General features: G+C 41.3%; 1 protein-coding gene across 1 annotated transcript in view; it reads left to right on the forward strand.

Moving 5' to 3' along the window:
- The window catches only part of CSDE1 (cold shock domain containing E1), a 501,007-nt gene that overhangs the window by 317,200 nt on the left and 169,122 nt on the right, over positions 1 to 14,685 (forward strand). Inside the window, exon 14 of the mRNA XM_053705299.1 lies at positions 6,553 to 6,660. Coding sequence (XP_053561274.1) covers positions 6,553 to 6,660 — 108 coding nt within the window. The remainder of the gene's footprint in view (positions 1 to 6,552; positions 6,661 to 14,685) is intronic.

Raw genomic sequence — 14,685 nt, forward strand, 5'->3', positions numbered from 1 at the left:
GAATGGGTTTATGCAGATTAATCTCCTCAGATAAATCTGGATCAAGAGACCAGAGACTCTCTTCTTTGGTGGTTGTCACAGGATCATCTGTCCCAGGGAATGTGTTTCCGCAGGCCAGCATGGGTCATAGGGACGACGGAAGCCAGCCTATCGGGCTGGGGTGCAGTCTGGAATTCCCTGAAAGCACAGGGTTTGTGGACTCAGAAGGAGGCTCTCCTCCCGATAAATATTCTAGAACTGAGAGCGATATTCAACGCGCTTCTGGTGTGGCCTCAACTGGCTTCGGCCAGATTCATAAGATTCCAGTCGGACAATATCACGACTGTAGCATATATCAATCATCAGGGGGTAACAAAGAGTTATCTAGCGATGATAGAGGTTACAAAAATAATTTGATGGGAAGAGACTCACTCTTGCCATCTATCAGCAATCTATATCCCAGGAGTGGAGAACTGGGAAGCGGATTTTCTAAGTCGTCAGACTTTTCATCCGGGGGAGTGGGAACTCCATCCGGAGGTGTTTGCACAATTGATTCAGCAATGGGGCACACCAGAATTGGATCTGATGGCGTCTCGTCAGAACGCCAAACTTCCTCGTTACGGGTCCAGGTCAAGGGATCCTCAGGCAGTACTGATAGATGCTCTAGCAGTACCCTGGTCGTTCAACCTGGCTTATGTGTTTCCACCATTTCCTCTCCTTCCTCGTTTGATTGCCGGAATCAAACAGGAGAGAGCTTCGGTGATTTTGATAGCACCTGCTTGGCCACGCAGGACTTGGTATGCAGACCTGGTGGACATGTCATCTCTTCCACCATGGACTTTGCCACTGAGACAGGACCTTCTGATTCAAGGTCCGTTCCAGCATCCAAATCTAGTTTCTCTGCGGCTGACTGCTTGGAGATTGAACGCTTGATTTTATCCAAGCAGGGTTTCTCCGAGTCAGTCAGATACCTTGATTCAGGCTCGAAAGCCTGTCACTAGGAAAATTTATCATAAGATATGGCGTAAATATCTTTATTGGTGCGAATCCAAAGGCTACTTATGGAGTAAGATCAGGATTCCTAGGATTTTGTTCTTTCTCCAAGAAGGATTGGAGAAGGGGCTATCAGCTAGTTCCTTAAAGGGACAGATATCTGCTTTATCAATTCTACTGCACAAGCGTCTGGCAGATGTTCCAGACGTTCAGTCGTTCTGTCAGGCTTTAGTTAGAATCAAGCCTGTGTTTAAACCTTTTGCTTCGCCATCTAGTTTGAATTTAGTTCTTAAAGTTCTTCAAGGGGTTCCGTTTGAACCTATGCATTCCATAGATATTAAGCTTCTATCTTGGAATGTTCTGTTTTTAGTTGCTATCTCTTTGGCTCGAAGAGTTTCTGAATTATCTGCATTGCAATGCGACTCGCCTTATCTTGTTTTCCATGCTGATAAGGTGGTTTTACGTACCAAGCCTGGATTCCTTCCTAAGGTTGTTACTAATATGAATATCAATCAGGAAATTGTTGTTCCTTCTCTGTGTCCTAATCCTTCCTCTAAGAAGGAGCGTCCGTTGCACAACTTGGACGTGGTTCGTGCTTTGAAGTTTTACTTGCAAGCAACCAAAGATTTCCGTCAAACATCTTCTTTGTTTGTTGTCTATTCTGGAAAACGTAGAGGTCAAAAAGCTACGGCTACCTCTTTCTTTTTGGCTGAAAAGCATCATCTGTTTGGCATACGAGACTGCTGGACAGCAGCCTCCTGTAAGGATTACAGCTCACTCTACTAGAGCGGTGGCTTCCACATGGGCTTTTAAAAATGATGCTTCTGTTGAACAGATTTGTAAGGCTGCGACTTGGTCTTCGCTTCATACCTTTTAAAAATTTTACAAATTTGATACTTTTGCTTCTTCGAAGGCTATTTTTGGGAGAAAAGTTCTTCAAGCAGTGGTGCCTTCTGTTTAACCATCTGTCTTGTCCCTCCCGTTCATCCGTGTCCTGTAGCTTTGGTATTGTATCCCACAAGTAAAGGATGAATCCGTGGACTTGTCGTACCTTATAGAAGAAAAGTAAATTTATGCTTACCTGATTAATTTCTTCTATGGTACGACGAGTCCACGGCCCGCCCTGTCATTTTAAGACCGATTATATTTTTTTATTTTAAACTTCAGTCACCTCTGCACCTTGTAGTTTCTCCTATTTCTTCCTGTACCTTCGGTCGAATGACTACGGGGTGGAGCTAAGGAAGGAGCTATATAGACAGCTCTGCTGTGGTGCTCTTTGCCACTTCCTGTTAGCAGGAGGATAATATCCCACAAGTAAAGGATGAATCCGTGGACTTGTCGTACCATAGTAGAAATTAATTTATCAGGTAAGCATAAATTTACTTTTTTTTTTTCTTGGATTTCAGTCTGGCATACCTGTTTTTCCTCCGTTAGCTTTGCCTCCACGAGTCATTGCTCGTATTCAACAGGATAGAGTGGCGGGGATTCTAATAGTCCAGGATTTGGTATGCAGACCTATTGGTAATGTCGTCTCTTCTCTTTGGTGACTGTACCAGAGGAATGACCTCCTGAGTCGGGGTCCCTTCTTCATCTAGTTTTCCTGATGCTGCCTACTTCAAGATTGAACTTTTGTTTTAGCTTGGTTTCGAGTCAGTCATTGAGACCATGACTCAGGCTTTCTTTCCTGTTTCTAGAAGAATTGCCATAGAATATGGCATATTTTTCTTTATTGGTGTGAATCCAAGGGCTTCTCTTGGGGTGCAGTCATGCTCCTAGAATGTTGTCCTTTCTCTAGGATGTCTGGAGACAGTACCCTGAGGGGTTAGATTCTTTGTTGTCTATTTTGCTACTTATTTGTCTGGAGGTCGTGCCAGCTGTGCAATTTTTTTATCAGGCCTGGTCTGAATCAGGCCTGTCCTTAAAGTTGGTTGCTCCCCCTTGGAGTCTTAACCTTGTTCTTAACCTTGTTCTTAATATCTATGGAATGTATAGCAAAACCTTAAGTGTTTTATCGGAAGGCTATTTTTACTGCTCGGAGAGTCTTGGCACTCTCAGCTTGGCAGTGTGTTCGCTTTATCTTATCTTTCTTGCAGACAAGGTGGTTCTTCGTACTCGGATAGGTTTATTCCTAAGTTGTTTCGGATGGAAATATTATGTAGGAAATTGTTGTTCCTTGTTTATGTCTCAATCCTTTTTACCATAAGGTAGTTAGGTGGCACAACTTGGATGTTGTGCGTGTTCTTAATCTCTTCTACAGGCAACTAAGGATTTTTGCCAGTTTTCTTTTTGGTTGTTTGTTTCTCTGGGACAGCTACTTTTTCCCTTTGGTTGGTAATATATTTCGTTTGATTATGAGACTGCTGGACAGCAGCCTCTTGGGGGTATTACAGCTCTTTTCACTAGGGCTGTATCTGCTTCTTGGGTTTTCAAGAATGTAGCTTCTGTGGAACAGATTTTCAAGTCTGCCAATTAGTTTTTCTTTGTCTCGGTGGAGGCTTCTTTGTGTGGTATAAAGGTTCTTCAAGCAGTGGTGCCTTCTGTTTAGGTTACCTGTCTTGTCCCTCCCTTATCTGTGTCCTCTAGCTTGGGTATTGGTTTCCACTAGTAATTGATGATTCCGTGGACTCACCATATCTTAGGAATGAAAACATAATTTATGCTTGCCTGATAAATGTATTTATTTCCAGATATGGTGAGTCCACGGCCCACCCTTTATTTTTAGACAGTTGTTTTTAATTGAAACCACAGGCACCACTACACATTTATCATCTTTTTCCATCTCCCTTCGGCTGAATGACCGAGGGTTATGGGTAAGGGAAGTGACATATATAGCAGCTTTGCTGTGGTGCTCTTTGCCGCCTCCTGCTGGCCAGGAGTGATATTTTCATTGAACCAAAAAAAATTCTTTCGTGATTCAGATAGAGCATGCAATTTTAAGCAACTTTCGAATTTACTCCTATTGTCAATTTTTCTTCGTTCTCTTGCTATCTTTATTTGAAAAAGAAGGCATCTAAGCTTTTTTTTTTTGGGTTCAGGACTCAGGACAGCACGTTTTTATTGGTGGATGAATTTATCCACCAATCAGGAAGGACAACCCAGGTTGTTCACCAAAAATGGGCCGGCATCTAAACTTAGATTCTTGTATTTCAAATAAAGATACCAATAGAATAAAGAAAATTTGATAATAGGAGTTAATTAGAAAGTTGCTTAAAATGTCATGCTCTATCTGGATCAGGAAAGAAAAAAATTGGGTTCAGTGTCCCTTTAATGATTCCGTGGACTCACCATATCCAGAAAGAAAGAAATTTATCAGGTAAGCATAAATAGTTTTTTTTTTGTGTGTGTGTGTATATATATATTCTTCTTCTTCTTTATTTATAAAGCGCCTACAGATTCCGCAGGGCTGCCCATGGGTACAAGGATAACAGTACAGTGGAGAAACAATACAATAAGACACAAAATTTTACAGACAAATACAGGGGGAATTGAGGGCCCTGTTCCCGTGGGAACTTACAATATAGATATATATATATGTGTATATGTATGTGTGTGTATGTATATATGTATGTATAGTATGTATTTCCATTGGCTGGAATGTAAAACGTTTTGTAAAATATACAATACTATTTTTTTTTTCTCTAATTAAAACTGTCATCAAACTGTTAGTGACTTTGCCTTTTTAATTTTTAATATCTACAATGCAATGGTGGCTAGAAAAAAGAGAAGGTAAGCTAATGAGCATGGTGTGATCATGAATGTTAGTTTATAACACAGTATGCCGAGTTGCCTTGTTAATGACTAAAGAATTGAGATGTTTAGGCTACACTAAAGTTACTACATTTGCATCGCCACTACTTTATATGGTGTAACTCGTGGGGGCGTGTTTCGTGTTGGGGTGTTTTTTTTTTTGTTTTTTTGTTTTTTAATTCTATTTAAACACACTGACCAACAAAACAAAGTATGACAAGATTTTTTTTATTTTTATAAAATAGTAAATGTAAATAGAAATTATCAGTTTACAAGATCAGATTTTTATAATTGTAATTGAGTCACTTTTAAAGGGATAGGAAAGTCAAAACTAAACTTGCATGATTCCGATAGAGCATGTTATTTTAAGACTCTTTTAAATTAACTTCTATTTTCAAATGTGCTTTGTTCTCTTGGTATCTCTTGGTAAAAAGAATATGTACATATCATGCACTAGTGGGAGCTGCTGCTAATTGGCGCCTGCAAATATTTGTCTGTCTTTCCAATGGCATGGAGGGTCCACAATTTGTCTTTTGTGATTGGCTGACTTAGATGTGTTCATCTTGCTGCTAGTAGTGCAATGCTGTTCCTTCAGCAATGGATAACAAGACAACAAAGCAAATTTGATAATGGAAGTAAATTGGAAAGTTGTATAAAATTGTATGTTCTATCCAAATCATGAATGAAAATGTTGTGGTCTCCTGTCCCTTTAAAGTTATTTAGAAAGTCTTTATTTTGTATCTTCGATATAGCCACGAGACTGTCAAAGAATCCTCAAAGTGAAAAATCTACATTAAGACAGACACTAAGGTTATACCAGGATGCTACTCGTCCCATTATTAAGGAGACTACCCGTCCATTTGTATCCCATTATATTTCTGTGGCTGGAGACAGCACATTTCCTAGTTTATAGCAGTTAATATTGCAGGAAAAGATGCTTCAAGTTCATATAAAACTAGAGTACATTAAGTAGAATTCAGTACCATGGTCTTCCTATGTTAAGCAGAGTGATTGCTTGTTCAGATCTCTTGCATTGCATATCTAAAAGAAAATAACTTCAACGTAAGCCACCTGTGCTTAATCTTCAAAAATAGAAGCCAAAGCTGAGTAAAGTGTTCACTGTTAAATGTATACTGGAAATATCTACATATTCTGGTACTGTTTTGATTGCACCTCATTACCTATGGGTTCACATTGTGCATTAATGCCTTTGTGTTTCTTGGTGCTGCCATTGAGTTGGTACGGTTATATTACTCATTTTACGCCCTGTTTGCTGCCATGAGGATTACATGTTACAGTTGCTGTTTTAAATGTCTACTTCTTCATGGAGGCTTCTTGATAAAAAGAAACCCTTAACTTATGGATCTGAAAACAAAAAAATCTAGCCAGGACTAGAAACATTTTATTTTTTCATTTGTGTCCAGCTTCTGTGGCAATAGTGAAAATTCCTAGGAGACTGTTTATTGGCATTAAAATTCCTTTAATTTAAACATGTATTGCAACATTTTTTATATGTTTGTTTGACATGTATTTAAAACAACAAAGTGTTCTTCACAGAAAATATCAGATCGGTGGTATTATGAAATAGTTGGGTGTTGGCAGTGTAATACTTTCTAATATTATTATAACTTATTTTCTTCTGTCCAAAACGCAAATGAATTGCATAATTTAACATACATTATTTTAATGATAATTTGTGCAATAAACATGGAAACCTTTTAGTATTCTCTAATTTTAGCCGTGTGATCCATAAATTCAGTTAGGTAGGGTACTCATTACAAAGTTCCTGGGGAGAACGCTGCATGTACTATTATTTTCCTTTTATTTTTTTAGGAGTGTGAAGAAGGTATCATCTCATACGAAGATTGTGGAATCCGACTGACAGTGTCTTACCATCTTAAGGATATTGAAGGATCATCTGCTCCACAGCTTGGAGACAAAGTAATATTTTTTTTTTGTAAACCAATGTTTGACTTTATTCAGTTTGTGATGTACTGCAAACTAGAGTTGCTTGTAAAAGCCCCACTTAAAGGGACAGTAAACCTCTTGATATTTTAATTTGAAAGGCTTATTTATGTAGAGTAAAAGTATGTGTATGTATATAAATGTAATGTATGCAAGAACTTACCTGATAAAATATATTTTTTTAATGTAATTGGCAAGAGTCCATGAGCTAGTGACGTATGGGATATACAATACTACAAGGAGGGGCAAAGTTTCTCAAACCTCAAAATTCCTATAAATACACCCCTCACCACACCCACAATTCAGTTTTACAAATTTTGCCTCCTCTGGAGGTGGAGAAGTAAGTTTGTGCTAAGATTTCTACGTTGATATGCGCTTCTCAGGTTTTTTGAAGCCCGATTCCTCTGAATACAGTGAATTGTCTGAGGGATGTGAAGGGAGTATCACCTATTGAATGCAATGGTTTTCCTCACAGGGATCTATTTCATAGGTTCTCTGTTATCGGTCATAGAGATTCATCTCTTGATCCTGTGCGACCGTTCATGCTGTCGCTCAGCATTAAGGTATGTGCAGCGTTTTTTTCTGGGACAGTATTACCTCAGAGACAGCTGTAACTTTTATTTCTCTCTCTCCCCTGATTTAATTACACCTCAGGGCTTCTCTATGTAATATGAGGGAAGATGCGGTGGGTGAAGGTCATGACAAGTGGCGTGGATGTTATGCACACTTTTAGATGTGTTAAAGACTCCTATTGTAGCGCATAACGGCTGTGGGCTAGACGCTGGGGACCCTGGTTGCGCAGTTCCGAAATTGAGACTCCGGTGTAGGGGTAAAAGTTTTGTATGGACGTCCGGATAGTTAAGGGCATAAGTGTGTGTTTCAAGGTGTTATACAGATACTTATGCTGGGCAAAAGATAGCAGCAGAAGTACTGGTGTTCTTTTATGCCCACGAAGGGCGGGGTTATCTTCGCGCGCTCAAAGGAAAAGCCGTGCAGTTGTTTTTCGGACTACGGAAAGACCGCATGGTTAGAGTATCTTAGGCAGTGGAAGATTCGGCAGGCAGTGGTCAGAGTAACGTGGGGGCAGGTAGGCGCCTCAGCAGAGCTGTTGAGGCGACAGGTGTACTATTTTCTTTTTCCAAGCACATTCGATTAACGACAGAGTTGCTCTTAATACATTGGGCTGTGTTAGAACTAACCATTATTGTGTGGGTGCTGTTAAATTGTGTTTGAAATTTAAAGACAGTTGCACGTTTTTTCAGGATATTTTTGACAACAGTCATATTGGGCTGTTCTGATAATATTTCTTGTTTTCTGTGCTCAAGTTATTTTTGTGCAACCCACGACCAAATTTGCCTTGCTTAATTTGTTGCAATGGAGGATATTCAGCAAGTTACATGTTCCATGTGTTTGAATGCCAATGTGGAACCTCCTGTTACTTTTTGTCCCTCATGCATTGAGAGGGCATTACAGTTTAGAGAGTAAATTTTCTTTGATAAGTTTGACAAAAGCAGATGCTTCTCAGGGTTCTACCGATGAGATAGAGTATGCCGCAACTTTCTCCTCAAGCGTCACAGCCCTTAATGCCTGCTCAGACGCAGCCTAGTACCTCTGCAGCTTCTGCTGCGATTACACTACATGACATAGCTGCAGTTATGTCTACACTTTCAGAAGCGTTATCTGCCTTTCCCGTATTGCAAGAGAGCCTTATAGTTGAAGTCTAAGCCTACAAGAGGAAGACACTGTTCGGGCCTGACTTGAAGGAAATTATTTCTGACATCACGGGAGGTAAGGGTCATCTCCTCCCTCAGGATAAGAAGTCCAAACAGAGAGGTCGACAGAGTAATTTTCGCTCCTTTCGGGATTTCAAGGGACTCTCCTCTTCCTCTAAACCGGAAGGGAACTATTTCCAAACCAAGCCCACCTGGAGACCCAACCAGTCTTGGAACAAGGGTAAACAATCCAAGAAGCCTGCGGCTGCTCCCAAGTCAGCATGAAGGGTTGGGCCCCGATCCGGCACCGTATCTAGTAGGGGGCAGACTTTCTTCATCCAGGTTTGGATGCGAGATGTTCAGGATCCCTGGGCAATATATATAGTGACTCGGGGATACAAACTGGAGTTCAGAAACTCTTCCCCCAGAGGAAGGTTTCTTCTTTCATGATTATCTGTAGACCAGATAAAAAAAGAGGTGTTCTTATGCTGTGTAAGAGACCTCTCCTCCATGGGAGTAATCTGCCCCGTTCCAATTCAGGGACAGGGGTTTTATTCAAATCTGTTTGTAGTTCCCAAAAAAGAGGTAACTTTCAGACCTATTTTAGATCTCAAAAGTCTAAACAAGTTTCTCAGAGTTCCATCCTTCAAGAGGGAAACTATTCGTACCATTCTTCCATTGATCCAGGAGGGCCAATTTATGACAACGGTGGATCTAAAAGATGCATATCTTCATGTTTCTATCCACAGAGATCATCACAAGTTCCTAAAGTTTACCTTTCTGGACAAACATTTTCAGTTTGTGGCTCTCCCTTTCGGTCTAGCCACGGCGCCCAGAATTTTCACAAAGGTTCTGGGGTCTTAGTTGGCGGTTCTAAGGCCACAGGGCATTGCGGTGGCGCCTTACCTGGAAGATATACTGATCCAGGCATCATCATTTCAACTGGCAAAGTCCCATACCGAAATTGTGCTATCCTTCCTAAGAACCCACGGGTGGAAGGTAAATCTGGAAAAGAGTTTTAGTCCCTCAGACAAGGGTTTCCTTTCTGGGAACTCTTATCGACTCTATTTCAATGAAGTTTTTTCTGACGGAAGTCAGAAAGTTAAAACTTCTGAATACATGTCGAGCCATTAAGTCCAATCCTCGTCCATCGGTGGCTCAGTGCATGGAAGTAATCAGTTTGATGGTGGCGGCAATGGACATAATTCAGTTTGCTCGCTTTCATCTCAGACCTCTGCAACTAAGCATGCTCATGCAGTGGAATGGAGATTATACAGATTTGTCTCCTCAGATAAACCTAGACCAGGAGACAAGGGACTCTCTTCTTTGGTGGTTGTCACTGGATCATCTATCCCAGGGGACATGTTTTCAAAGACCCTCATGGGTGATAGTGACAACGGATGCCAGTCTTTTAGGATGGGGAGCAGTCTGGAATTCCTTGAGGGCTTAGGGGGTATGGACTCAGAGTCCCTCCTTCCCATCAATATTCTGGAACTGAGAGCGATATTCAATGCTCTTCGGACCTGGCCTCAGTTGGCCCCGAACCAATTCATCAGGTTCCAGTCGGACAACATAACGACAGTGGCTTACATCAATCATCAGGGAGGAACGAGGTGTTCCTTAGCGATGACCGAAGTAGCCAAGTTAATTCGGTGGGCAGAGGCTCACTCTTGCCATCTATCGGTTATCTACATCCCAGGAGTGGAAAACTGGGAGGCAAACTTTCTGAGCAGGCAGACCTTTCATCCGGGGGAGTGGGAACTCCATCCGGAAATATTTTCAAACCTGATTCTCAGATTGGGTTGACCGGAATTGGACCTTATGCCGTCTCGTCAGAATGCAAAACTTTCAAGGTACGGGTCCAGATCCAGGGATCCCCAGGCTGGGCTGATAGATACTTTGACAGTTCCTTGGTCCTTCAGCCTATCTTATGTGTTTGCTCTTCTTCCCCGGGTGATTGCTCGGATCAAACAAGAGGGCGCATCGGTAATCCTTATTGCCCCTGCGTGGCCTCGCAGGACTTGGTATGCCGACCTAGTGGACATGTCATCTCTGCCACCCTGGAGGCTACCATTGAGGAAGGACCTTCTCTTTCAGGGTCCCTTCCATCACCCGAATCTAGTTTCTCTGCAACTGCTTTGAGATTGAACGCTTAATTTTATCCAAGCGAGGTTTTTCTGATTCGGTCATAGATACTTTAATTCAGGCACGTAAGCCTGTTACTAGGAAGATTTACCATAAGATAAGGCGTAAATATTTTTATTGGTGTGAATCCAAGGGTTACTCATGAAGTAGGGTAAGGATTCCCAGAATTTTGTCTTTTCTCAAAGAAGGATTGGAGAAGGGGTTATCAGCTAGTTCCCTAAAGGGACAGATTTTTGCTTTGTCTATTTTGTTACACAAGCGTCTGGCAGATGTTCCAGATGTTCAGTCTTTTTGTCAAGCTCTGACTAGAATCAGGCCTGTATTTAGACCTATTGCTCCTCCATGGAGTTTGAATTTAGTTCTTAGGGTTCTTCAAAGGGTTCCGTTTGAACCTATGCATTCCATAGATATTAAGTTATTATCTTGGAAAGTTCTGTTTTTGGTTGCTATTTCTTCTGCTCGCTGAGTATCAGAGATTTCAGCATTGCAATATATTTCTCCCTATCTTATTTTTCATGCGGATAAGGTGGTGTTACTTACTAAACCTTGGTTTCTTCCTAAGGTTGTTTCCGACAAAACATTAATCAGGAAATTGTTGTTCCATCCTTGTGTCCTAATCCTTCTTCTCAGAAGGAACATCTGCTACATAATTTAGATGTGGTCCGTGCTTTAAAGTTCTACCTGCAAGCTACTAAGGACTTTCGTCAATAATCTTCTTTGTCTTTTTTTCTGGGAAACGTAGGGGTCAGAAAGTTACGGCTACCTCTCTTTCTTTGTGGCTGAAGAGTATCATCCGTTTTGCATACGAGACTGCTGGACTGCAGCCTCCTGAAAGAGTAACGGCTCATTCTACTAGGGCCATTGCTTCCTCATGGGCATTCAAGAATGATGCTTCTGTTGAACAGATTTGCAAAGCTGCAACTTGGTCTTCTCTTCACACTTTTTCTAAATTTTACAAATTTGATACTTTTGCCTCAGCTGAGGCTGTTTTTGGGAGGAAGGTTCTAAAAGCAGTGGTGCCTTCAGTTTAGGTTACCTGCCTTGTCCCTCCCGTTTTCATCCGTGTACTATAGCTTTGGTATTGTATCCCACAAGTAAGGATGAAATCCGTGGACTCATCGTATCTTTAAAAAGAAAAGGAAATTTATGTTTACCTGATGATAAATTTGTTTCTTTTTAGATACGATGAGTCCACGGCCCGCTCTGTTTTTCTTAAGACAGGTTTTATTTCTCTTGTAAGATGTATCGAGTCCACGGATTCATCCTTACTTGTGGGATATTCTCCTCCCCTACAGGAAGTGGCAAAGAGAGCACCCACAGCAGAGCTGCCTATATAGCTCCCCCCTTAGCTCCACCCCCCAGTCATTCTCTTTGCCTACTCTAACTAGGAAGTGCAGCGCGAGTGTGGTGACAAAAATGTTAGTTTTTTATTTCTCAAGCAAAAGTTTATTATTTTAAATGGTGCCGGTGTAATATTTACTTTTTGGCAGAAAAAGAGATGAAGATTTCTGCAAGGAGGATTATGATCTTAGCACTTTGTAACTAAGATCCATTGCTGTTCTCACAAGGGCTGAAGAGTACAGGAAAACTTCAGTTGGGGGAACCGTTTGCATGCTAAGCTGCATATGAGGTATGTTTAGTCTGTTTTACTAGACAGACTGTGTTTATTCTAGAAAAGGCTTGCAGTATCCCCATGGGGAAATGGTAAGCTGTTTTCAGACACTTGGAATAGGAATTTCAGCTTACTTGAAGGGCTCAATTGTTACTGGTGACACTGTTAGGAAAAAACGTTTTTTGTTTGTTCAGTAAATGATGCAATTATAACGTTTTTTGAAGGGACTGAAGGTGTCATTGTGGCTTGTGTTAGGGTTTTTAACCCACATAGTTAATTAAGAGACACTCAGGTGTTTTTCTAATAGGCCTCAAAACATCGAGTGAGGTGGGAGGGGCCTATTTTCGCGCCTCAGTTGCGCAGTTTCTTTTCTTTAAGAGTCATCCAACTGCTTTTCTAGAGGTTCCTGCTATGTTTGAGGGCTGTAAAGGAGGTTTTTTTTCCCCACAAACGGTTCTGAAGGGCAGGTAGGCGCCACAGCAGAGCTGTTGCAAGGTGCTGAAAGTCTTTTTTTACCGGTTTTGACGTTTTTTCAATCCGGTTTTGCCATTAAGGGGTTAATTGTTTATTTGCATAGTTGTTCAAAGTTACTAAGGCTGTAAGATACTACTGTAAAAATTTCGTTAAGTTTACTGCTTTTTTACACTGTTTTGCAGAACTTGTGCAGCTTTTTTTCTCTTAAAGGCACAGTACCGTTTTATTTCTAAGTGTTATTTACTTTGATTACAGTGTTTTCCAAGCTTGCTTGTTACATTACTAGCCTGTTTAACATGTCTGATACCAAGGAAACTCCTTGTTCAATATGTTTGGAAGCCATTGTGGAACCCTCTCTTAGAATGTGTCCCAAATGTACTGATATGTCTATAAATTATAAAGAACATATATTGGCACTTAAAAATAGAGCAATAGATGATTCTCAGTCAGAAGTAAATGAGGGTTCGCCATCTAGCTCTCCCCAAGTGTCACAACCAGTAACGCCCGCACAAGTGACGCCAAGTACCTCTAGTGCGTCACATTCATTTACTTTACAAGACATGGCCACAGTTATGAATACAACCCTCACTGAGGTTTTATCCAAACTGCCTGGTTTACAAGGAAAGTGGGACAGCTCTGGGTTAAGGAAAAATGCTGAGCCGTCTCACGCTTTAGTAGCCGTTTCTGATATGCCCTCACAATGCTCTGAAGGGGCGAGGGATTTGTTATCTGAGGGAGAAATTTCTGATTCAGGAAAGACGCTTCCTCAGACAGATTCTCATATGACGGCCTTTAAATTTAAGCTTGAACACCTCCGCTTATTGCTCAAGGATTTATTAGCTACTCTAGACGATTGTGACCCTATAGTGGTCCCAGAGAAATTGTGTAAAATGGATAGATATTTAGAGGTTCCTGTTTACACTAATGTTTTTCCAGTCCCTAAGAGGATTGTGAATATTATTGCTAAGGAGCGGGATAGACCAGGTATTCCGTTCACTCCCCCTCCTGTTTTTAAGAAAATGTTTCCCGTATCTGACACCATAAGGGACTCATGGCAGACAGTTCCTAAGGTGGAGGGAGCTATTTCTACTCTTGCTAAGCATACAACTATACCTATCGAAGACCTTTGTGCTTTCAAAGATCCGATGGATAAAAAATTAGAGGGTCTCTTGAAGAAAATTTTTGTTCATCAAGGTTTTTCTCTCCAACCTATTGCTTGCATTGTTCCTGTAACGACTGCAGCTGCTTTCTGGTTTGAGGCTCTAGAGGAGGCTCTTCAAATGGAGACTCCATTAGAGGAGATTATGGACAGAATTAAGGCCCTTAAGTTGGCTAATTCTTTTATTACAGATGCCGCATTTCAACTGGCTAATTTAGCGGCAAAGAATTCAGGCTTTGCCATTTTAGCACGCAGAGCGTTATGGCTTAAGTCCTGGTCTGCTGATGTGTCCTCTAAATCTAAACTTTTGAACATTCCTTTCGAAGGTAAGACCCTATTCGGGCCTGAACTAAAGGAGATTATTTCAGACATCACTGGAGGGAAAGGTCATGCCCTCCCTCAGGATAGATCAAATAAGATGAGGGCCAAACAAAATAATTTTCGTTCCTTTCGGAACTTTAAGAGTGGTCCCGCTTCAGCTTCCTCTGCTACAAAGCAAGAGGGGAATTTTGCCCAATCCAAGTCAGTCTGGAGACCTAACCAGGTTTGGAACAAGGGTAAACAGGCCAAGAAGCCTGCAGCTGCCTCTAAGACAGCATGAAGGGGTAGCCCCCGATCCAGGACCGGATCTAGTAGGGGGCAGACTCTCTCTATTCGCTCAGGCGAGAGATGTTCAGGATCCCTGGGCTTTAGAAATTGTGTCCCGCGGATATCTTCTGGAATTCAAGGGCTCCCTTCCAAGAGGGAGATTTCACATTTCTCGATTGTCTGTAAACCAGACAAAGAGAGAGGTGTTCTTATGCTGTGTAGAAGACCTACATACCATGTGGGTGATTCGCCCAGTCCCGAAGGAGGAACAGGGGCTAGGTTTTTATTCAAACCTGTTTGTGGTTCCCAAG

The sequence above is a fragment of the Bombina bombina genome, chromosome 3 (assembly GCF_027579735.1).
Source record: "Bombina bombina isolate aBomBom1 chromosome 3, aBomBom1.pri, whole genome shotgun sequence".
NCBI classification, from domain to species: Eukaryota; Metazoa; Chordata; class Amphibia; order Anura; family Bombinatoridae; genus Bombina; species Bombina bombina.